This window comes from Bubalus kerabau, chromosome 4, assembly GCF_029407905.1.
Source record: "Bubalus kerabau isolate K-KA32 ecotype Philippines breed swamp buffalo chromosome 4, PCC_UOA_SB_1v2, whole genome shotgun sequence".
NCBI classification, from domain to species: Eukaryota; Metazoa; Chordata; class Mammalia; order Artiodactyla; family Bovidae; genus Bubalus; species Bubalus kerabau.
This window is the reverse complement of record NC_073627.1, coordinates 126,677,255-126,702,021: the sequence shown is the minus strand read 5'-3', so window position 1 is coordinate 126,702,021 and position 24,767 is coordinate 126,677,255. Positions and strand designations below refer to the sequence as shown.

Here is a 24,767-nt window from a genome sequence, read left to right as displayed (position 1 = left end):
TGTCCTTCAGCAATGGTTCCCTCCCTCTCATTCTTCCTCTACAATTATATCTATCGTTCATATCAGCCGGTGAGCTTACTCTTCCTAAATAAACCATGTCTGTCCCCAGAGCTGTAACTTTGCCCAAGAAGTTTCCTTTTGAAGGCTTGTCCTCACTCTCCTCCCCACTAGGGGGATGCTTCTTCTCCTCTTCAGAGCCCAGCTCCTCTCTCCTCCTCCCCCACCTGCCCCCTGCACAGTTTCCTGGTCCCTTCTTCCTCCCACAGCCCTTGGCCACCCTATGCAGTAGAAATGTTCAACCTTTATGCCCAAAGGAATGAGGTGACCATCACTCATTACCCACCTGACTTCCCAAGCTCATCCCACTTAATTTGAGAAAGAGGAGCAGCACTTATTACAAATGAGGCATCTTTTGTTCACATAGTTTTCTTACTGATATAGCCCAGCACCTAAACACCCTGCACAGGGTAGGCACTCAACAAATCCTCAGTAACTGAATGAATCTGAAATCCTATGGGCATCATTCAGCCACATGAAATCATAACCTAGAAAACATGCTTCCTCTTAATAACCAAGAACACTGCAGATTCAAAAGGAGCTCAAGAAACAAGAATTTATTCTCGTCTCCCCTAGGTCAGCCTGGGTAGAAGAGAGAAGAGCCTAGGTGATTAGAATGGACCCCATCTCCTATAAGTTGCTCCAGAACTACAGAACTGAGGGGGCTGGCTTGCAGACCTGACGTCCACTCTCTCATTATACTGATGATGAAACTGAGTTCCAGAGGCACGGCTGACCTGCTCAAGATCACACTTCCACGTTGCTTGCCTCCCAGGCCCACTGGTGCTTAATCCAACACCTTCATGGTGCAGATGGGAAAAGAGGGAGAATGAGATGGATGGAGAGTGAGACGAATGGGGCAAACCAGACGGTCGTGACAGAGTTTGTCCTGCTGGGGCTACACGACCACCACAACCTAGAGATGGTCCTGTTTGTGCTCTGCCTGGGCATCTACTCTGTGAACGTGCTGGGGAACACCCTCCTCATTGGGCTGAATGTGCTGGACCCCCGCCTGCACACCCCCATGTACTTCTTCCTCAGCAACCTCGCCCTCATGGACATCGGTGGCACATTCTCTTTCATGCCTCTCATGCTGGTCAACTTCCTGGAAACCCAAAGCACCATCTCCTTCCCTGGCTGTGCCCTGCAGATGTACCCTACCCTGGCGCTGGGCTCCACGGAGTGCGTGCTCCTGGCCATGATGGCATGTGACTGGTACGTGGCCATCTGCCAGCCGCTTCTCTACTCAGAGCTCATGAACCGGCACATGAGCATGTGGATGGTGGCACTGAGCTGGGGGGAAGGCTTTGCCAACTCCCTTCTTCATTCCAATCTCACCTGCAGCCTCCCCTTCTGTGGCCACTTCTTCTGTGAGGTCTTGGCGGTGCTGAAACTAGCCTGTGGGGACATCTCTCTCAATGCACTGATATTAACGGTGGCTTCAGCTGTTGTGACACTGCCCCGCTGCTGCTCATCTTCCTGTCCTACGTGTTCATCCTCCCTGCCGTCCTGAGGGTGCCCTCTGCTGCCGGCCGGCACAAAGCCTTCTCTACCTGCTCTGCCCACCTCACAGTGGTGGTGATTTTCTATGGGACTATCTCCTTCATGTACTTCAAGCCCAAGGCCAAGGACCTCTACTTGGATAAGCTTCTGCATTGTTCTACGGGGTCGTGACCCTGTCGCTGAACCCCATCATCTACAGCCTAAGGAATTCGGAGGTGAAAGCTGCTGCCATAGCTCTGCTGAGGGGAGATCTCCTCTCCAGGAAAATATCCCGCTTTCCTGTTGTTCTCTAAGTCCATCAGGCAGGTGTGTGTGTGCTCAGTCACTTTAGTCCTGTCCACATCTTTGGGAACCTATGGACTCTAGCCTTCCAGGCTTATTTGTCCATGGCATTCTTCAAGCAAGAACACTCAAGTGGGTTGCCATGTCCTCTTCCAGGGGATCTTCCCGACCCAGGTATCTAACCAAGGTCTCTTATGTCTCCTGTATTGGCAGGGGGATTCTTTACCACTAGCGCCACCTGGGGAACTAGTTATACTGTGGCGTGACTTCAAAATTGCAGAGGCTTAAAAACACAAAGGTTCTTTTTCTTGCTCACTCTCCAGGTCCATCAGAGGTTGGATGGGGGATCTACTTCATCTTTTTCATCCTGTGGGCCTCAAGATGACAAAGCATCTGCCTTATGCACACTACTGGTCAAATGGCAAAAGAAGAAGAGAAGATGACAAAGCCTGTGTGGATTGTTTCAGCTTCCACTCAGTATTTACCTGTTACTTCTACTTCTACCTCCTTGGCCAATCATTCAAGGCACAGGCCAGAGCGGACACCAAGGCCTAGGGGTGCCCACCTACCCCACATCTGGAGGGAGGGGGAGGACTGAGGAATTCCTGAAGAGCCTGGTGACAATGCCACTACCCTACAGTCAACCCAGGAGCTACTAGAGGTTTCTAGAGCTTCCATTCTCTGGCCAGCTGTGCCTCACTGGCTGCTTCCAGGTTAATCACCCCAGGGAGCACTGGTTAGCTGGCTTGTGTGACTCTGGATTGGAGTATCCAGCTAGCTTTCCACCTGCCCTCCAAGAGCTTCCTTTGCTCTCAGGTTCTGGGTTCAGGTTGAGCATGAGAGAATCTGGAAGAGATGGAAAGAAGAGGCAAGGCCGCGCTGAGGTGGTGGAGCCCTACTTGCTGTCAGTGCAGCCCCTCGGGCTCCTGCCAGGCCACCTGCACCCGCTCTGAGGCCCGAGCGAAGGGAGCTCCAATCAGAGAGTGCCAGCTCCTCCTGCAGGTCACCAGTGTGACTGAGTCGAAGGCAGTGAGGGCCAGACATGAGTTCCACCGTGTCCTCTTCAGCGCTGGTCTGTCCTCACCTGCCCCTTCATGCCACCCGAGAGCAACTTCAGATGGGACACCAAGCGCAGAGGCTGAGCGCGGCAGAGGCTTCTCCTACAGCTCCCACCAATGACAGCTCTGTTCTCCACAACAAAGCCTTACATCACACACTGGTCCTGCTACTTTGGCCAGATCCTGGCTGATTCACCACCCAAGAACCTACGATGCCTCCCCCTTACCACAGAAGGAAGACCACATTCTTCAGCTGAGTCCTTGGGCCTCCATAAATCAGCCCCCACTTTGTGAGCCCGATGTTCTACTCACCCCTGCACACCACCAACCCCTCTCCACACTGTCTGTACTGCCCACATCTCTGTATGTTGTTCATGCTGTTCTCTCGGGAGATCTGGGGCTTTTTTTCAAGCCACCTTGAAAAAGCCACCATCACTTGAACACAGCCTTTCCCAGCTTTTTAAAGGGGCTCTCTCCTTTGTGTCCCACCACACATTGTTGGCACATTTTGTTTGGTATCTAAACCCTTCTGACTGATGTTGAGGCTGAAACTCCAATACTTTGGACACCTGATGCAAAGAACTGACATTTGAAAAGACCCTGATTCTGGGAAAATTGAAGGCGGGAGGAGAAGGGGACAACAGAGGATGAGATGGCTGGATGGCATCACCAACTCAATGGGCATGAGATTGAGTAAACTCCGGGAGTGGTGATGGACAGGGAGGCCTGGCATGCTGCAGTCCATGGGGTCACAAAGAGTCAGTCACAACTGAACGACTGAACTGAACTGAAGCCCTTCTGCTTTGTGTCCACAATGTTTCATAACAATGCGGGTGCCTCGAGGGCAGGACTCTTTAGGGGCTTGTCTCTGCAGCTCCACAGAGCTTTCCCAACAGAAGGTTATTGAACTGTCACTCAAATACGCAGATGACACCACCCTATTGGCAGAAATTGAAGAGGAACTAAAGAGCCTCTTGATGAAGGTGAAAGAGAAAAGTGAAAGAGCTGGTTTAAAACTCAACATTCAAAAAACAAAGATCATGGCATCCAGTCCAATCACTTCATGGCAAACAGATGAGGAAACAATGGAAGCAGTGACAGACTATTTTCTTGGGCTCCAAAAATCACTGTATATGGTGACCACAGCCATGAAATTAAAAGACACTTGGCTACTTGGAAGAAAAACTATGACAAACCTAGACTGTTAATGGGGACAGAGTTTCCCTTAAAGGTGAAACTGCCTATCAATTGTTCATTCAGTCACCCCAATGTCTTTAAATATATTCACCAAGAGTGGCCTATACATTGACTTAATTGTGCATCCATCCATCCATTCATTTATTGATTCTGTAAACGTTCATGGCCCACACTGAGGACTGACCTGTGAGGGTGGATTCCTGGCCCTGAGCCACCTCCTCCAACTTTTCTACACCCATTAAGATCTCTAAGTAGACTCTGTGTAATTGGGTCTTTGGGACATCATCCCTGAAGTACCCCAACGTTTCTAAGCTGGGTGAATTTCCCCTTCTGCCTCTAAATTGCCTTGGGGATGGTGCAGTCCCCTGGTACAGGGAGCTTTGAAAGGTCCCTGCTCCCCAGGAGGTTGTCAGCCAGCATGGGGCTGGGAGCTGCTCGGGTGGGCAGTCCCTGACTGCTGACAGTGAACCACCGGGCACCCTGCTCAGCCTTGAGCCCACCAGAATTTCCTAGTTCTACAAAGCCTGACACACTGCAGAGAATGTGCTGAATTCTAAGTGCTTGGTCTACTTCTCCCAAATTCTAAGAGCTCCACTTAACTGTATCACATTGCAAACACTTCACTAAACTCTACGACAGCCTAGGTGTGTCTTCTTAGTTTGGAAAGCTCCACTAATGTGAAACTCCGGGTCCTGTCCACTAGGTTCCCTGGATAGAGGAGGCTCAGACCTGCTTCTTGGACCTGTTTTCTCCTGATTACAGCCAGTGAAGATTCCTGGTCTCAAAAACATCTTCCAGGAAACAAGGCACATGGATCTGGAAGAGGCTGAAGGTAAGTAAAAAAATGGTGACATGGGGCAGAGGAAAGGGCTGGGATCAGGAGCCCCAGGGAACTCCTGCAGCCTTGGTTTCCCCTCTAACTCACTGTGCAGCACTGGGCAAGCCCCTTCCTTCTTTGAGTTTCATTTCTCCCATACATAACAAGGGGTGGTCTTGCTGATCTGCAAGCCCCCTCCCAGTTCAGACAGGTGTCATCCAGGCTAGGAACCGCTCGGATTGAGCAGCCAGCTGTTCAGTCCCAATGTGTCTTAGCCTCAGGAAGTGGCAATGGGACAGGAAGAAGTTGTCTGTGGCCAGGCTGGGGGCTTCAGCTTGGCCTTCAGAATCTGGGTGAAGAGGGAAGAGGGAGACCTCCCTGCATGCTGGTGGGGCTAAGCAACAGGCTGGAAGCCAATGAGAAAGGTGAGCACCATCCTCCAGGTGCACACACTCGGCCGTGATGCATACAGAACAGAGGAATCAGGTAGGCTGGGAGAGGATAAAAGGAGGCTCCCCAGGGGAAGTGGCATTTGAACTGGTTTTCAGATAGCATTTGGCCAGAAGATACGCTGAAAGACACTGTGGGCTCTGCAAACGAAGCTCCCTGGCCCAGCTCTGGGAAGCAGAGTCCCACAGCCTGCAGCCACATCCCTCCTCCTGGCTCTTCTTGGCACCCAGTCCAGGAGAGAAGGCTGAGCGGCTCAGATTCTCCGGTTCTCAGCACTCAGGCCGGAAGGCAGATGAAGCACTGAGCAGGTCTGCTCACCATGTCCCGGGTCTGAGCTTTCTTTGTGCTCATGGTTCATCCCAGGCAGAGACTGCTCCCCAACTACAGGGCTGCTGCTTCTCCCGTGATACGTCCAGGGCCCCTGCCTTGTCTCCAGGCACATCCTCTGTCCTGCCTGGTCCTCTGAAGCTCTGGCCACAGGTCCAAGGGCCTGCTCTACTGGTTGTGTGTGTGTGTGTATGTGTGTGCATGTATGTGTGTGAAAGAGAACAAGAGTGCCGGCCGCACATACACTCAAGCAAAGGACTGTACATGCACACACATGAGCCTGATGTGGTGTGTATACTCACAGGTGAACATGTGCACCTGGCTGCCAGTCAAGTGTTTGTGCACACAGGCAGGCAGGTGCCTGTGTGGTGGCCTGTGTGAGTGTATGTATCTTCTGACAGGCGTGTCTGCAGCCATTGACTGCAGACAGTTGCCAATGACTTTAGGGGATAAATTCTGTGGTCTGTTGAATTACGCAAAGGAGGAGGCTATGGCCTGACCCAGCCACTGGGGTTGCAGCACAGTGCCCACCACCTCTGTGCCTCCCCAACCCTGGTATGGCTCCTGCTGCCACTGCTGCCCCGTCCAGGGTGCCTCTCCAGGAAGCCAGCCTGGAGTTTCCCTGCTGAGACTTGAAGGGAGCTCCCAGCTCACGCTCTGCTGACCCAGCAATGTACAGAGACACAGTCAAAGCGAGGGAAGACCTTCTATCTGAGATCCCAGGGCAAGGCCAGTGCTCTCTTTGCTGCAGAAATGCCCCTCCACCTCTGAGGCAGCACGCAAACTTCGGGACCCTGCATCTGTGCATGTGAGGGCATAGTCCACAGGGGCCCCAGCCTGGGCCTGACTGGGTGCTGGAGGCCCAGGGAGACCCAGAGAGAGTCCACATCAGGAAGGATTTCGTGACATGCCGAGTGGCCTGACAGCAAAAAGAAAAGTGTGTCCAAGGGAGTAGCCCTCCCATCATTAGAGGCATGCCAACAGAAGCAGGATGAGGCTCAGCTAGGAACTGGAGAGACTTTTTATCAGGGAATGGTTGAGGCTTCCTGGCCTGGGGGCACATGTGTTCTCATTCCTTCCCGTAATGCCTAGTACCCTGTCTGGGGTGTGATAGGAACTCAATCTCTTCTCGATTCTGAAAGGAATAAACATGGTAGGACTAACAGAAGGAAATTGTCTCCCTCAAGGGTGGCATTGAGAGGTTGGTGCCGAGCCCAGACCAGGCTTGTACAGAGTGTCCCACGGATTCCAAGAGCCTGAAACACTAGGGAAAGTTTAAGTCCTGCTCCTTAGCTGGTGAGAAGATTGGGAGTAGGGGGAGACACTTAGGAGAAAGATGTCCATCTAGGGTGATGAAAGAACAACCAATATTTGGGGTTTAACAAGCAAACACCTGCTGTGAGCTCAGTGCAGCTGTCATGCTGTTAGGAGAACAGGATTCTAGACTCATCTTGCCAGGAACCCACTGTGCAGCCTCGGTTGCCCTACCTGCACAGTGGGAGCTCCAATGGATTAATCTCTCAGAGGTTATTGCAATTTGACGCCTAGGAGTTCATGAAGTCCAAGCAGCCCTGGCAAAGGTTAAGAGAAAATAGGAGGCAGGCTGAAAGGTCCATCAAACTTTCACTCAAAAACACATCAGTAGTCAGTTCAGTTGCTCAGTCGTGTCCAACTCTTTGCGACCCCATGAACTGCAGCATGCCAGGCTTCTCTGTCCATCATCAACTCCCAGAGCTTGCTCAAACTCATGTCTCTTGAGTCAGTGGTGCCATCCAACCATCTCATCCTCTGTCTTCCCCTTCTCATCCCGCCTTCAATCCTTCCCAGAATCAGAATCTTTGCTAATGAGTCAGCTCTTTGCATCAGGTGGTCAAAGTATTGGAGCTTCAGTTTCAGCATCAGTCCTTCCAATGAATATGGTGAAGATCAATTCTGATGGTCAATCCGCAGTAGCTGATGAAGCAGGACCTATGGGCTCACAGGTGGACGAGCCCCTAATAGGCTCAGATGCCAGGAGCCCCTCCAATACAAAGCACATGTGCTTCATGCATGGAGACCAGAGCTGAGTGCAGAGGCAAGTCAGAGTTTTGCAGGCTGGAAGATAAATGAGACAGGCATCTTCATCCGTGGGAACAGTGTGATACAACTCAAGGCTTCCTGAAAGCCAGGAGGACCCTCAGAGACCATCTAGCCCAGTGATTCTCAAAGTGTGGTCCCCTGACCAACAGAACAGCATCACTCAGACTGAATAAGATAGAAACTGTTTTCAAAAACTTTCCAGGTGATTCTCATGTGATCTTTACAGGTGCATCTAAGATTTGAGGACCTTCCATCCAGCCCATTGTTCCCGAAACTATGCTGCTAGAATATTTATTTGCAGAAGGTTAACGGGTGCTCTGTAAAAGGAGGATCTATGGTCAAATAAGTTTGGGAACTACCTACTCTCTGCATCACTTTCAGAAAGTCACAAATCACAGTGGTGTGTTAATGACTCTGAGAAGTTCCGCAGTCAATTCTTTGCTTTTGATTAATCCAATGTTATTTCAAATTGCTTTTTCAGATTGCCCACATTTCCATTAACACTCTCTTAGAGAAATTCTGACCCATCTCTTTCCTCAATTTTACAAGGAACTATTGAAAACTGGAAGAAGTATGGGGACTGCCCAGAGTTTCAGAGAGAAAGTGTGTCAGGGCTGAAAAAGGCCCTAGTCATATGCTTCACCCATAAACCCTGCACCCTCTTTCCCTGCCTCCCAGCCATGCATCCCTCCAGAGCTCTGTAATATGGAGCCAGTCAACAGCACAGAGGTGTCTGAGTTCTTCCTGAAAGGATTTTCAGGTTACCCTGCCCTGGAGCACCTGCTCTTCCCTCTGTGCTCAGCCATGTACCTGGTGACCCTGCTGGGGAACACAGGCATCGTGGCGGTCAGTGTGCTGGATGCCCGCCTGCACACACCCATGTACTTCTTCCTGGGCAACCTCTCCATCCTGGACATCTGCTACACGTCCACTTTTGTGCCCCTGATGCTTGTCCACCTCGTGTCAGCCCAGAAGACCATCTCCTTTCTTGGCTGTGCACTCCAGATGTGTCTGAGTCTGTCTACAGGCTCCACAGAGTGTCTGCTGCTCGCCATCATGGCCTATGATCGCTACCTGGCCATCTGCCGGCCCCTTAGGTACCCCGTGCTGATGAGCCACCAGCTCTGCTGGTTGCTGGCTGGAGCCGCCTGGGTCCTCTGTCTCTGCAAGTCAGTGACTGAGACAGTCATCGCCATGAGGCTGCCCTTCTGCGGCCACCGTGTGGTCAGTCACTTCACCTGCGAGATCCTGGCAGTCCTGAAGCTGGCCTGTGGTGACACGTCCATCAGTGAGGTCTTCCTGCTGGTGGGTGCCATCTTGCTGCTGCCCGTGCCCCTGGCCTTCATCTGCCTGTCCTACACGCTTATCCTGGCCACCACCCTGAGGGTACCCTCAGCCGCCGGGCGCCGCAAAGCCTTCTCTACTTGCTCAGCACACCTGGCCGTGGTGATGCTTTTCTATGGCACCGTCATCTTCATGTACATGAAACCCAAGAGCAAGGAGGCCCGTATCTCTGACGAGGTCTTCACGGTCCTCTATGCTGTGGTCACACCCATGCTGAACCCCATCATCTACAGCCTGAGGAACAAGGAGGTGAAGGAGGCTGCCAGGAAGGTGTGGGGCAGGATACAGACCTCCAGGTGAGGGAGGCCAGGGCTCCTGCAGGTTAGCAGCTCAGGTCTGCCTTCGCCTACAGAGCGGATGGGTAGGGCTCAGGGTAGGGTTTCTGGAATCTTCAACCCAGAAAGGCAGCACCACCTCCCACTGATCCTGCCACAGATCCGAGCTCACAATTCCACCTTTTTTCCTTCCCCGGGCAGAGCCCTGGGCCAGCTCTCAGCATCAGTCCCCGAATCTTCACACCAGTCTCCCGGGTGGCCTCAAGATTTCAGTCTTGTTCCTCCCAATCTATCCTCCAAGGGTCATCCAGAGGGATATTTCAGAAAAGTCTATTTGATCATGTCTCTCTCTTGAATGAAATCTCTGAATAGCTCCCAGAGCTCTGAGGATGAAGTGAAAGGGCTTCACTGGGGGCATTCCAGACCCCTGCAACCTGGCCCTGCTGGTCATGACCAATCCCCTTCCCCGTCCTGTGCCCCACAGACTCCCTCCTGTCAGCTGCACACACCAACCCGGCAGGAGCCTCGTGTGCCCAGCAATGCCTGACTCTGTGCCCTTCTTGGTTCTTCCCACAATGCAGCCCCCACCCAGCACACAGCTCCATGTATAAAAGGACTGCCTGATCCTAGAGGCCCTTCTTTTTATTTTTTAAATGTAATTCCCTATGCTACACATGAGGTCCTTGTTGTTTTCCTATTTTACATAGAGTACTGTAAATCTGTTAATCCCCAACTCCTGATTTACCCCTCCCCCACCTCAAGGCCCATGTTGAATGACGCCTCCTCCAGGAAGCCTCCCTACTCTGCACCTCTCACTGTGCTCCTCCTGCTTTATTTCAGTGTTGCTCTAAGAGCCAGTAATACGGGATTTCACTCTGTCCCAAGGTCTGGCCCTGCCCAACCCCAAGCCCACACCAGTTTCTAAAATAAACAGAAAATACTTCAATGTAGAGCAGAGCCTGGGGTCCTCCCCAAATCTGAGCAAAGCTGAGATGAAGTTTGCAGATGACAGGCACAGTGTAGCGCCTAGGAAGCTGACGGCAGAGGCAGTGCCGAGGCCCAGCCTCCAAGATTTCCAGCCCAGCCCAGGCCTGGGACGCTGGTCACCGGAGCAGCTGAGGGTCTGGCTTCCTCTATCGCTTTAGCAGCAGCCGCTCCACTGCCTCCCTGCCAAGCGTCCAGGCTTCATGTGGCCTTGGGCAGACTCTGCTTCTCCCGTCTTCAACCCACCTACTAAGACCCTGCCATTTCCACCTCTTCCTGGAGCTCGGCCTCTTCCCAGGTTTGAACACACAGAGGAAACAGACTCAGGCTTGAGAGCATCTCCATTCCCTGCCCCCTCTGGCCTCAGTGGTACCATCTTGTGTGATGGGAGAGCTCGGCCGCCGAGCAGCAAGGCCAGCTCTCCTGCGCCCTGTAGGTAAGCACAGTGCTTGTCTGAGCCCTCAGGTACCCTCCAGTCCGTCTTCCTGCTTCCTCTGCTGGTCAGAACAGAGGCACAGAGGACAGCAGCGCAGCCCGCAGCCCACAGCTGACCAAGCCCGGGCGAAGCTTCTGCAGAGATGTTCTGCTAGGCCTTTGATGCCGTGACAGGGGTTTGGACTTTATGCTGTGGGGATGGGAGTTTACAATCACATTTCCTTTTAGCAGGGTCACTGATTAGACACCATACATCACCCATGAACCTGGCAAAAAATTTTTCTAACATATATCGCTAACTATAGTGCAGTGAAGCAGGTAATATCATACACAGCAGGTGAGGGTGTGAATAAATTTATATGAACTTCTTGCCAAGTAAGTTGTGGGTATCAGTAAGAGACTTGAAAACTTCACACCCTTTGACCCAACACCTCTACTTTTAGGAATTACTCAGAGAAAATTGTTATAGGTACGAAGATTTGTGTATTTATCTATCTATATGTTATTAATCACAGAGGTATTTTTGGTAACAAAAAATTGTAAGACTCATAATGTCCAACTGGGGCAGAATGTGTAAATAAATTCTGGTGGAGCCCAATGATGGATTGTGACACAGCCATTGTAAATCTTATTTTTTGAAGAATAATTGATGATGGGAAATGCTCACACTGTAATTAACATAAAAAAGGTAGAACAAGTAGCTTTGTACTCAATATAATCTCAATTTTTTAATGATATTTTCTTAAGGATATATGAACAAGTATGTATGTAGAAATTCCTGGAAAATTAGGACAAAATATTAACTTACAATTGTTTCCTAGAGGTGATGGAGTTAAGGATTAATATTGCTTTATGAATTATTCTTTCCAGCCTTGTTCAATACTTCTGAAATGAACATGACTTAGAACTTAAAAGATAGTATTATTTTTGAGAAATGGAAGATCACATGGCTCCAGATAGAGCACAGAGGGAAAGGGCCCATGCCTGAGGGTAGGAAGTGAGGAAGCAGGGATGGGGCCAGACCCAGGTGGGCGGCCAGGCAGAGAGCCTGCAGCTCATGTCCTGGGAACATCGGGCTGATGAACAGAGGTGGCTGAGGAAGGAGGAGACTGCGGTTTGATGCTTGAGCTTCTGGGTTTTTTGGGTGGATATCTCATCACCCTGAGAGACGCCCTGAGAGATAAGGAAGCAAAGAGTAGGCTGGAGGTGGCGGGAGGGCTGGGGGGAGCTTGTTTGTGGGCATCCACGGAGTGGCAAGATGGTCCCATTCCTCATAAGTTAGAAAACAAGTGGTGACAGTCTTCCAGTGTTTTATTTCGACCTTTGTTCTTGACAAAAAGATATTCCCAGAGACATATCACAGTTTACTCAGAAAATGTGTAATTGCTGCCGCATTATTTAAGGCTGTTTTTAGTCCTTAAGCTCTGTCAAGTTGTCATCGTTTCTTGTGAAGGAAAGAGAAAGGCACGGGAAGGGAAACATGAAAGGGGACCTGCAGAAACTCACACACCCAGCACAATCACTGACTTCTCATCCGTCACAGGGGCCCAGGGCCTCACCCTGTACAGCAATTTCCTTTCCTTAATCTTCCCTGGTGGCTCGGTGGAAAAGAACCCGCCTGCCAGTGCAGGAGACACAGTTTTGAACCTTGGGTTGGGAAGATCCCCTGGAGAAGGGAATAGCAATCCAGTATTTCTGTGTAGGAAAACCCATGGACAGAGTAGCCTGGTGGGCTACAGTCCACGGGGACACAAAACTCACAAAAAGAGTCAGACACAACTTAGTGACTAAATAACAACAATATTTCATGAGCACAGGTTCCCACAGCACTCCTGCCAGGAAGCACCACACTTCATAGCCCCCAAGATTCAGGTCCAAGGGGCAGGGCTGCAGTGAGACCCAGTCTTCAGATTCCTGTCCAGGGTCTCTCCTGTGCCCACGTCACCCAGCCAGGCCCTCCTGGGCAGCACAGGGAACCTGGAGTCTCTGAAGCCACATTGTGCCAAGCCTGCAAACTTGTATCATTGAAGAGTCTTAACTTTAAATTGGGCAGGGACTACGAGTCCCGGAAGGCAGGGACCAGGAGAGATGTCTGCATGACAGGGGACCAGGAGGCTGGGCCTCAGGAGCTCGGGGCCTCGATCCTGGCGCACCCCAGCACAGTGTGTCTGCTGGTAATGAACTCAGCACTCCCTCACCCTGCTCTCCCAAGCCTCATATCACCTCACCTGGCAGCTGCTCCAGCCACCTGCCTGCCCTAACGTCCCTGAACAACAGGTAGGAGGCAAGGAAAATCCATCTAGCATGTTGACTATTCTCCTGAAATCTTCTTTAATCATACAGAAACCAGAATACCTGCTTGGAGAAGGGAACAAAGTCATACTACAATATCCACTACCACTTGCTGAATACTTACCCTGTGCAAACGTCCGTGCTAACGCCTTTCACTGAATCCTCAAAATCCCCCCACAAGGAAATACTATTCTTATCCCTACAGGTAAGGAGGCTGAGACTGAGAAAGCCATTAGCAAGTGGCAGGTCTCAGACTTGGGCTTGTCGGTCTGACTCCAAAGCCCACACTCACCGGCTCTGCCGTCACAGTGTGGAGTGATGCAGGAATCCAGATGCGGGAACTTCTGGGTCATTCTAACAGGAGCTTCTTCTTGTGCTCCTCAATTTCCTTTTAAAATCATGTCTGAAGCTTAAAATAAGAATGAAATGGTTTAAACTAGATTCACCAGCCGATGAAACTGACATGATATTTACCTGGGTTGGAAGTTGCTAGAAAGATGAGGGAATATTTCAGGGATGGTACAGAGTGTAAGAAAACGCATATTGAATAATTCCATTTTATACAAGGAGAAACTCAATGAAGGTCATAAAGCAGAATGGGAATAAGGGCAAGAATCAAACCTGGACCCCTCACTCCCAGTCTAGGGCTCCTTCCAGGGCATCACCTTGCCTCTCAGAAGGGCTAAAAGTGGGGAGAGAGTTAGACAGTGATTGTCTGTGAACCTGACTTTCCAGGACATGATGGAATGAGAGACCTGTCAGACAGATGCTAGAGTGGTTTTCTGAGTCTACTGCAAAACACCATTGCACCAAAATGCTCTGCAACGTGTCTGGTCCTCCTCCTCTGGGCATTTGTAGGATTACACAGGGCAGCAGTTGTGGACAGATGGGACACATGTCGCTTCTGGGTTGGAGCAGTGACCTGCTGGTGTGAGATTCTCTGCTGTGTTCTTTCCCAGTTGGAAAAACTGGTGACGTCCCAGAGGGTGGAGCCAGGGTCTCTGAGGATGACAACCTGAAACAGAGCCCCCTGAAAACCTGCAATGGATATGAAGGGTGAAAACTAAACCTCTGTCCTGCTAAGTCACTAAAATCCTGAGGTTGTGTGTTACTGCAGCAAGTGTTACTCATCTTTTTTTTCCCACTGTAAGATCTTTTTGATTTTAAACTTTAAGCTTTTTATTTTGTATTGGGGGTATAGCTGATGAACAATATTGAGGTAGTTTCAGGTAAACAGGGAAGGGACTCAGTCATTCAGACACAAGGACCCATTTTCCCCCTCTCCCTCCCCACCATCCAGGCTGGCACGTAACATTGAGTACAATTCCATGTGTTGTGTGATACGTCCTTGTTAGTTGTCCATTCTGAATATAGCCAAAACTCAGCTCATCTTGATGGACCAGGAGAGCTACAGATGCTGTCTGTGGTGCCAGCCTGAGCCCATGTTGCAGTCCAAGCTGTCAGGAACCTGGCAGCATGGTATTATCTAGACAGAGTCTTATTTCTTTGGGGTCACAAGCCTACAGCTTCATGGGCTATTCCTGATTTCCATGAATGTATTCTGATCATATTCTTAAATTGCAAGGAAACCCACCTGTCTCCTCATTTAGCTCTTGAGAGGGAGCAGTTGTTCTTGCATGGAAGAGATGGCACCCCCAAAGCTCTCGTCCTTGTGATCACATCCTGTGTGTGCACATAGGGGAAAGGAGAAGGAGGGTGATCTCAAGGTAGGAAATCTGGAATCAGGATTTTAGCAGAAGGAACACACTGGATCTTATACAGCAGCTCCTGTGTGGGGCGCTGGGGAGGTTGCGGGTAAATTGGACACAGTCCTTTGATTTCCAAGGTTCACAGTCTATTATATAAGAGAGAATGACGTGCACAACAAACCGTGCTAACGACTGTGTGAGCATCATGGTGTCAGGATGGTCAGTGCTGTGGAGACGTCCGAGAAGGCAGCCCCAGGGAGGAGGTGGGTGTGAGCTGAGCCTTGGAGGATGAGTATAGAGAGAAAGGTGCTCCAGCCTGAGGAAAGCTGGGGAAAAAGGAGGGGACAGGAGCCTGTGGGCTTGTCCACCAATGGGGAGTGTGATCTGCTGAGGTGGGGAGGCATGCCCGAAGGTGCAGGAGGCGAGGCGGGTTGAGGGGAGGCCAGAGCCTGATGACAAAGCCCTCTGATGTCCATGCCATTCCCACTTGGTCTCTCTGATGGAGACAGGTTTGGGGAGAGAAATGCAGAGTTAGGTGGTTTCCTACCTTTACTTGCCTGAAAACACCCCCACTCCTGTGTCCAGTGTCGGAATTGGAGGTTATCAGGACTCTTGGACATAGACAAAGGCCTTATCCTTGAATCTGAAATGAAGCTGTGGACTTAATCCAGCCACATGAAGTCATAAGCTAGGAGAGACCTGCCTTTTAACTTCTGCTTTCCAGACATCAAGTTTAACTCTGTCTTTACATTCGAGACTCAAAGAGAATCTAGATGTTTCTAAAGCCAAGTGAGAGGAGGGAATAGGATCAAGGTCACCAAGAGAAAGGGGATGCCTGCAAACACTGCGAGGGAAGAAGGCACATAAGCCTCTGCTGTGTCGCCAGCACTCAGTGCATAGTAGGTGCTCCATAATAATATCCTGGATGTGCGAGTTAATAAGCCATCACACTCAGGCAGTTATTCACCTGTTTGCCAAACTTCAGCAGGAGAATCCCTACCTTCAAGTGTTTGCATGGATAAGATTTATGGTCAATGACTGACCCAGATTAATCACCTACCCCATATGATCCAGAAACTTCCTTAACAATATCACCCTGATTTAGGCTGGAAGAGGGAAAACCAGCACAAGCTCTGGGGAGAGAGGGAGTCCTGACAGATGCTGGAGGTCTTGTCTGGGAGGAGGGGAGCACAGATCCAGCAGGTGCCATGGTTGAAGGCACAGTCTTTGACCTGAAGCCTTGCCGCTAGGTGATTTACTGATACTTTTTAATGTGAGTCTCATCTGGACTACACAGAATCCCCACTTTTCAAAAGGAAATTGAGTCTCACAGGCCAAGTGACTTGGTCAATATTGGAGAGCTATACTTAGTTATGAAGCTGTTATGCAGTGTTGGGTTTTTGAACTGACTATGGCACCCCACTCCAGTACTCTTGCTTGGAAAATCCCATGGACGGAGGAGCCTGTTAGGGTGCAGTCCACGGGGTTGCTAAGAGTCGGACACGACTGAGCGACTTCACTTTCACTTTTCACTTTCATGCATTGGAGAAGGAAATGGCAGCCCACTCCAGTGTTCTTGCCTGGGGAATCCCAGGGACGGGGGAGCCTGGTGGGCTACCATCTATGGGGTCACACAGAGTCGGACACAACTGAAGTGACTTAGCATAGCATAGCATCTGTTGACTGACTGGACTTGGAAGCATTCGCAGTATGAGGTGCCTGGAAGAAGTAGACAGAGTCTGTTCTCAGGTGTGACAGAGGAGACAGGTGTGCAGCACAAAAACAGGGAGGATGGCCAAGGGCTGTGGTAGGAAGAAGGGACCAGGCAACTGTGCAGGGGCCAGGTGGGAGAGGAGGAGAGAGGAGCTGGGCTCTGAAGAGGAGAAGAAGCATCCCCCTACTGGGGAGGAGAGGGAGGACAAGCCTTCAAAAGGGAACTTCTTGGGCAAAGTTATAGTTCTGGGGACAGACATGGTTTATTTAGGAAGAGTAAGCTCACCGGCTGAAATGAACAATAGATGCAATTCTACAGGAAGAATGAGAGGGAGGGAACCATTGCTGAAGGACAGAAGGACTCTAACGTTATCATAGGACATTGACCTCACGTCCATCAAGGAGTGAAGAGATGGAGGGAGGGATGATTTGATCTTCTGACAAGTTAAAGTTCATTATCAGCTCCTATTTCTCCCTAAGAGCAGGGGGTCACCTGGGCCACAAGACAGCTTTCCATCTAACACTTGACACTTGGCTCCCTCCAGACACTGGCATTTCCCAAGGGGCTGAGCCCACCTCAGAAGAGACATGGAGACTCCTGGGCAAAGACTGTGGCTGCTTCCCACCCTCTCTTTATAGAGCGGGTTAGTGACCCAGGACTCCTCTGCCAGATTAGAACCTGCATTTCCCTTCTGTGTAATATTATTGTCAATATAATTTATTCTAAAAAGCTATATGGAGGCCAAGAGGAGACTCAATTGGCTTTTATGTCCAGAGTTAAATGTTGTGACCAGTGGTTCTATTGGGATAAGTATGTTCTTGTATATTCTTTTAAAAATCAATGCATGGTCTCTGATCTTAAGGAGAGACACCTGAATAAGGCTGTACATCCTATGCAGTAGAAATGTTCAACCTTTATGCCCAAAGGAATGAGGTGACCATCATTCAAAACACACCTGCCTTCCCAAGGTCATCCCACTTAATTTGAGAAAGAGGAGTAGCACTGTTACAAATACAAATGTGGAAACTTTTGCCCACATAGTTTTCTTACTGATATAGCCCAGCACCTAAACGCCCTGCACAGGGTAGGCACTCAACAAATCCTCAGTAAGTGAATGAATCTGAAATCCTAAGGGCAGCATTCAGCCACATGAAGTCATAACCTAGAAAACGTGCTTCCTCTTAACAGCCAAGAACACTGCAGATTCAAAAGAAGCTCAAGAAACAAGACTTTATTCTCTTGTCTCCCCGAGGTCAGCCTGGGGAGAAGAGAGAAGAGCCTAGGAGATTAGAATGGACCTTATCACCTGTAAGTTACACCAGAACTACAGAACTGAGAGAGTTGGCTTGCAGGCTTGAGGTCCATTCTCTCATTATACCGAAGGTGAAACTGAGTTCCAGAGGCAGGGCTGACTCACCCCAAGTAACACATCCACGTTGCTTGGCTCCCAGGCCCACTGATGCTTAATCCAACATCTTCATGGTACAGATGGGAAAAGAGGTAGAATGAGATGGATGGAGAGTGAGACGAATGGGGCAAACCAGACGGTCGTGACAGAGTTTGTCCTGCTGGGGCTACACGACCACCACAACCTAGAGATGGTCCTGTTTGTGCTCTGCCTGGGCATCTACTCCATGAACGTGCTGGGGAATGCCCTCCTCATCGGGCTGAACATGCTGGACCCCCGCCTGCACACCCCCATGTACTTCTTCCTCAGCAACCTCGCCCTCATGGACATCTCTGGCACATCCTCCTTCGTGCCTCTCATGCTGGTCAACTTCCTGGAAACCCAAAGCACCATCTCCTTCCCTGGCTGTGCCCTGCAGATGTACCTGACCCTGGCGCTGGGCTCCACGGAGTGTGTGCTCCTGGCCATGATGGCGTGTGACCGGTACGTGGCCATCTGCCAGCCGCTTCGCTACTCAGAGCTCATGAACCGGCACATGTGCACATGGATGGTGACGCTGAGCTGGGGTGCTGGCTTTGCCAACTCCCTTCTCCAATCCATTCTCACCTGGAGCCTCCCCTTCTGTGGCCACAATATCATCAACCACTTCTTCTGTGAGATCTTGGCGGTGCTGAAACTCGCCTGTGGGGACATCTCTCTCAATGCACTGATATTATTGGTGGCTTCAGCTGTTGTGACACTGCCCCCGCTGCTGCTCATCTTCCTGTCCTACGTGTTCATCCTCACTGCCATCCTGAGGGTGCCCTCTGCTGCCGGCCGGCACAAAGCCTTCTCTACCTGCTCTGCCCACCTCACAGTGGTGGTGATTTTCTATGGGACTATCTCCTTCATGTACTTCAAGCCCAAGGCCATGGACCTCTACTTGGATAAGCTTCTTGCATTGTTCTATGGGGTCGTGACCCCCTCGCTTAACCCCATCATCTACAGCCTAAGGAATGCAGAGGTGAAGGCTGCCGCTATAGCTCTGTTGAAGGGAGACCTCCTCTCCAGGAAGATGGCCGGCTTTCCTGTTGTTCTCTAAGACCGTCAGGCAGGTGTGTGTGTGGTGAGTCGCTTTACTCCTGGCCAAATCTTTGGGAATCTATGGGCTCTAGTCCACCAGGCTTCTTTGTCCATGGCATTCTTCAGGCAAGAATACTCGAGTGGGTTGCCATGTCCTCTTCCAGGGGATCTTCCCCACCCAGGTATTGAACTAGGACTTCTTATGTCTCCTGTATTGGCAGGGGGATTCTTTACCACTAGCGCCACCTGGGGAACTAGTTATACTGTGGCTTGACTTCAAAATTGCAGAGGCTTAAAAATACAAAGGTTCTTTTTCTTGCTCACTCTCCAGGTCCATCAGAGATTGGATGGGGGAATCTACTTCATCTTTTTCATCCTGTGGGCCTCAAGATGATAAAGCATCTGCCATATGGCACAATGCTAGTCAAATGGCAAAAGAAAAAGAGAAGATGACAGAGCCTGTGTGGATTCTTCCAGCTTCCACTCAGAAATGACCGGGTACTTCCTCTTCTACCTCCTTGGCCAATCATTCAAGGCACAGGCCAGAGCCGACACCAAGGCCTGGGAGTGCCCACCTACCCCACTTCTGGAAGGAGGGGGAGGAGTAAGGAATTCCTGAAGAGCCTGGTGACAATGCCACTACCCTACCGTCAACCCAGGAGCTACTAGAGGTTTCTAGAGCTTCCATTCTCTGGCCAGCTGTGCCTCACTGGCTGCTTCCAGGTTAATCACCCCAGGGAGCACTGGTTAGCTGGCTTGTGTGACTCTGGACTGGAGTATCCAGCTAGGTTTCAACCGGCCCTCCAACACTTTCCTTTCCTCTCAGATTCTGGGTTCAGGTTGAGCACGAGAGAATCTGGAAGAGATGGAAAGAAGAGGCAAGGCCGCGCTGAGGTGGTGGAGCCCTACTTGCTGTCAGTGCAGCCCCTCGGGCTCCTGCCAGGCCACCTGCAGCGGCTCTGCGGCCCGAGCGAAGGGAGCTCCAATCAGAGAGCGCCAGCTCCTCCTGGGGTCAGCAGTGTCACTCAGTCCAAGGCAGCGAGGGCCAGACACGGGTTCCAGCGTGTCCTCCTGGGCGCTGGTCTGTCCCCACCTGCCCCTTCACGCCACCCGAGAGCAGCTTCAGACCTGACACCAAGTGCAGAGGCCGAGCGTGGCACAGGCTTCTCCTGCAGCTCCCACAAATGACAGCTCTGTTCTCCGCAACAAAGCCTTACATCACTCACGCTGGTCCTGTACTTTGGCCACATTCTGGCTGATTCACCACCCAAGAACCTATGCTTGCTCCCCATTATCAGAGCAGGAAGACCACATTCTTCAGCTGAGTCCTTGGGTCCCCAGAAAACAGCCCCCACTTTGTGAGCCCGATGTTCTACTCACCCCTGCACACCACCAACCCCTCTCTACACTGTCTGTACTGCCCACATCTCTATGTTGTTTATGCTGTTCTCTGGGGAGATCTGGGGCTTTTATTCAAGCCACCTTATACACCATCACTTGAACACAGCCTTTCCTAGCTTTTTAAAGAGGCTCTCTCCTTTGTATCCCACCACATTTTGTTGGCACATTTTGTTTGCTATTTAAACCCTTCTGACTGATGTTGAGGCTGAAACTCCAATACTTTGGACACCTGATACAAAGAACTGACATTTGAAAAGACCCTGATGCTGGGAAAGATTGAAGGCAGGAGGAGAAGGGGACGACAGAGGATGAAATGGTTGGATGGCATCACCAACTCAATGGGCATGAGTTTGAGTAAGCTCTGGGAATTGGTGATGGACAGGGAGGCCTGGCATGCTGCAGTCCATGGGGTCACAAAGATTCAGACATGACTGAGCGACTGAACTGAACTGAAGCCCTTCTGCTTTGTGTCCACAATGTTTCATAACAATGTGGGTGCCTCGAGGGCAGGACTCTTTAGGGGCTTGTCTCTGCAGCTCCACAGAGCTTTCCCAACAGAAGGTTATTGAACTGTCACTCAAATACGCAGATGACACCACCCTATTGGCAGAAATTGAAGAGGAGCTAAAGAGCCTCTTGATGAAGGTGAAAGAGGAGAATGAAAAAGCTGGTTTAAAACTCAACATTCAAAAAACAAAGATCATGGCATCCAGTCCAATCACTTCATGGCAAACAGATGAGGAAACAATGGAAACAGTGACAGACTATTTTCTTGGGCTCCAAAAATCACTGTATATGGTGACCACAGCCATGAAATTAAAAGACACTTGGCTACTTGGAAGAAAAACTGACAAACCTAGACAGCATATTACAAAGCAGACACATTACTTTGCCAACAAAGGTCTGTCTAGTCAAAGCCGTGGTTTTTCCAGTAGTCATGTATGGATGTGAGAGTTGTGCCATAAAGAAAGCTGAGCACTGAAGAATTGATGCTTTTGAACTGTGGTGTTGGAGAAAACTCTTGAGAGTCCCTTGGACAGCAAGGAGATCAAACCAATCAATCCTAAAGGCAATCAATCCTGAATATTCATTGGAAAGACTGATGCTGAACCTGAAGCTCCAATATTTTGGCCACCTGATGCGAAGAACTGACTCATTGGGAAAGACACTGATGCTGGAAAAGGTTGGAGGCAGGAGGAGAAGGGGAAGACAGAGGATGAGATGGTTGGACGGCATCACCAACTCAATGGACATGAGTTTGAGTAAGCTCCGGGAGTTGGTGATGGGCAGGGAAGCCTGGCATGCCGCAGTCCATGGAGTCACAGGAGTTGGACACAACTGAGCAACTGAACTGAACTGAATTGAACTGTCACTCGAAAGCCCTCACATGTCACACCTGGGGACTGGATCCTGTGCTGTACTAGGCAGTCAGGGGCTTAGTCTGAACGTGTGGACAAACATGATGGGGAGCAAAAGTATCTTGTGGTGACAGCCCTGCCTTCTAGGAAGTCACTGAAACAAGTCAGGAGACAGCAAAGGACCACCATTTGGGGAGCCAGGAGACCACGGTTCCAGATGTGGTTCAGTTGCTTTTCCCGGCAAGGTCTTCCTGCTGGCCCTTCCCCTCCAGGAATCCCAAAGGCACCTCACACTTAAACTGCCCACAGCTGAACTCATCCCTCTGCCCCCAAAGGTCTGTCACCCTCTCAGGGAACAGCACTAACCCTCCCTTAGTCACCCAGCCAGAATCCGGGCAGTCATCAGAGGCGTATATATCTCACGCTCACCACCCCACACATCCAATCCATCACCACAGCCCAGAGCGTCCACCTCACAGCAGCTCCTGGTCAGTCCTCTCCTTCCTCTGATGCCACTGTCACCTCCTCTCTCTCTCAGATAGTGCAACAGCTGTGCCAGACTCTAAAATCCATCCTCTGCACTAACTAAAAAAAAAAAAAAAAAAACCCTGTCTAGAAAAAAGAAAACAAAAATCACATCAGTCTGATCATACTACTCACTTGCTTAAATCCCTCCAATGTCACCATTGCTCATCTCTCTTGGGATAAAAGCTAGACCCTGTCTATCAGCCCAACCTCATCACTGCTTGCTTATTTCTACCCCACTCCATCCACAAACACATTGCAGACACACTGAACTAGTCCCAGTTTCCCCATGAATATCATGCCCCTTCCTGCCCCTCTGTCTTCCCCTTGCTGTTGCCTCTCATGTCCAAACACCTCTGGCCCTTTCATTTCAGTTCAGTTCAGTCACTCAGTCGTGTTCGACTCTTTGTGACCCCATGAATTGCAGCACACCAGGCCTCCCTGTCTATCACCAACTCCTGGAGTTCACTCAGACTCACATCCATTGAGTCAGTGATGCCATCCAGCCATCTCATACTCTGTCGTCCCCTTCTCCTCCTGCCCCCAATCCTTCCCAGCATCAGAGTCTTTTCCAATGAGTCAACTCTTCGCAGGAGGTGGCCAAAGTACTGGAGTTTCAGCTTTAGCATCATTCCTTCCAAAGAAATCCCAGGGCTGATCTCCTTCAGAATGGACTGGTTGGATCTCTTTGCAGTCCAAGGGACTCTCAAGAGTCTTGTCCAACACCACAGTTCAAAAGCATCAATTCTTCGGCGCTCAGCCTTCTTCACAGTCCAACTCTCACATCCATACATGACCACAGGAAAAACCATAGCCTTGACTAGACAGACTTTTGTTGGCAAAGTAATGTCTCTGCTTTTGAATATGCTATCTAGGTTGGTCATAACTTTCCTTCCAAGGAGTAAGCGTCTTTTAATTTCATGGCTGCAGTCACCATCTGCAGTGATTTTGGAGCCCCCAAAAATAAAGTCTGCCACTGTTTCCACTGTTTCCCCATCTATTTCCCATGAAGTGATGGAACCAGATGCCATGATCTCATTTTCTGAGTATTGAGCTTTAAGCCAACTTTTTCACTCTCCTCTTTCACCTTCATCAAGAGGATTTTTAGTTCCTCTTCACTCTCTGCCATAAGGGTGGTGTCATCTGCATATCTGAGGTTATTGATATTTCTCCCAGAAATCTTGATTCCAGCTTGTGCTTCTTCCAGCCCAGAGTTTCTCATGATGTAGTCTGCGTATAAGTTAAATAAGCAGGATGACAATATACAGCCTTGACGTACTCCTTTTCCTATTTGGAACCAGTCTGTTGTTCCATGTCCAGTTCTAAATGTTGCTTCCTGACATGCATACAAATTTCTCAAGAGGCAGGTCAGGTGGTCTGGGATCCCCATCTCTTTCAGAATTTTCCACAGTTTATTGTGATCCACACAGTCAAATCTTTGGCATAGTCAATAAAGCAGAAATAGATGTTTTTCTGGAACTCTCTTGCTTTTTCCATGATCCAGCAGATGTTGGCAATTTGATCTCTGGTTCCTCTGCCTTTTCTAAAACCAGCTTGAACATCTGGAAGTTCACGGTTCACGTATTGCTGTAGCCTGGCTTGAGAATTTTGAACATTACTTTACTAGCATGTGAGATGAGTGCAATTGTGCGGTAGTTTGAGCATTCTTTGGCATTGCCTTTCTTTGGGATTGGAATGAAAACTGACCTTTTCCAGTCCTGTGGCCACTGCTGAGTTTTCCAAATTTGCTGGCATATTGAGTGCAGCACTTTCACAGCATCATCTTTCAGGATTTGAGAGAGCTCAACTGGAATTCCATCACCTCCACTAGCTTTGTTCATAGTGATGCTTTCTAAGGCCCACTTGACTTCACATTCCAGGATATCTGGCTCTAGGTCAGTGATCACACAATCGTGATTATCTGGGTCGTGAAGATCTTTTTTGTACAGTTCTTCTGTGTATTCCTGCCACCTCTTAATATCTTCTCCTTCTGTTAGGTCCATACCATTTCTGTCCTTTTTCGAGCCTATCTTTGCATGAAATGTTCCCTTGGTATCTCTAATTTTCTTGAAGAGATCTCTAGTCTTTCCTATTCTGTTGTTTTCCTCTATTTCTTTGCATTGATCACTGAGGAAGGCTTTCTTATCTCTTCTTGCTATTCTTTGGAACTCTGCATTCAGATGCTTACATCTTTCCTATTCTCCTTTACTTTTCGCTTCTCTTCTTTTCACAGCTATTTGTAAGGCCTCTCCAGACAGCCTTTTTGCATTTTTGCATTTCTTTTCCTTGGGGATGGTCTTGATCCCTGTCTCCTGTACAATGTCATGAACCTCATTCCATAGTTCATCAGGCACTCTATCTATCAGATCTAGTCTCTTAAATCTATTTCTCACTTCCACTGTATAATCATAAGGGATTTGATTTAGGTCATATCTGAATGGTCTAGTGGTTTTCCCTACTTTCTTCAATTTCAGTCCGAATTTGGCAATA

General features: G+C 49.7%; 3 protein-coding genes and 1 pseudogene across 3 annotated transcripts in view; all 4 read left to right on the top strand.

Annotated features, from left to right (window-relative positions):
- Positions 1 to 24,767, top strand: part of HINT2 (histidine triad nucleotide binding protein 2) — a 283,598-nt gene that overhangs the window by 156,217 nt on the left and 102,614 nt on the right. The window lies entirely within an intron of this gene.
- LOC129650235 (olfactory receptor 2S2-like) lies at positions 887 to 1,853 on the top strand (annotated as a pseudogene).
- Positions 8,292 to 9,414, top strand: LOC129650242 (olfactory receptor 13J1-like). Its single transcript, XM_055578516.1, has one exon. It carries the CDS (start codon positions 8,476 to 8,478, stop codon positions 9,412 to 9,414), a length of 939 nt encoding a protein of 312 aa, XP_055434491.1. The 5' UTR covers positions 8,292 to 8,475.
- On the top strand, positions 18,029 to 19,012 carry LOC129650233 (olfactory receptor 13C4-like). The gene has a single exon (XM_055578506.1). It carries the CDS (start codon positions 18,029 to 18,031, stop codon positions 19,010 to 19,012), a length of 984 nt encoding a protein of 327 aa, XP_055434481.1.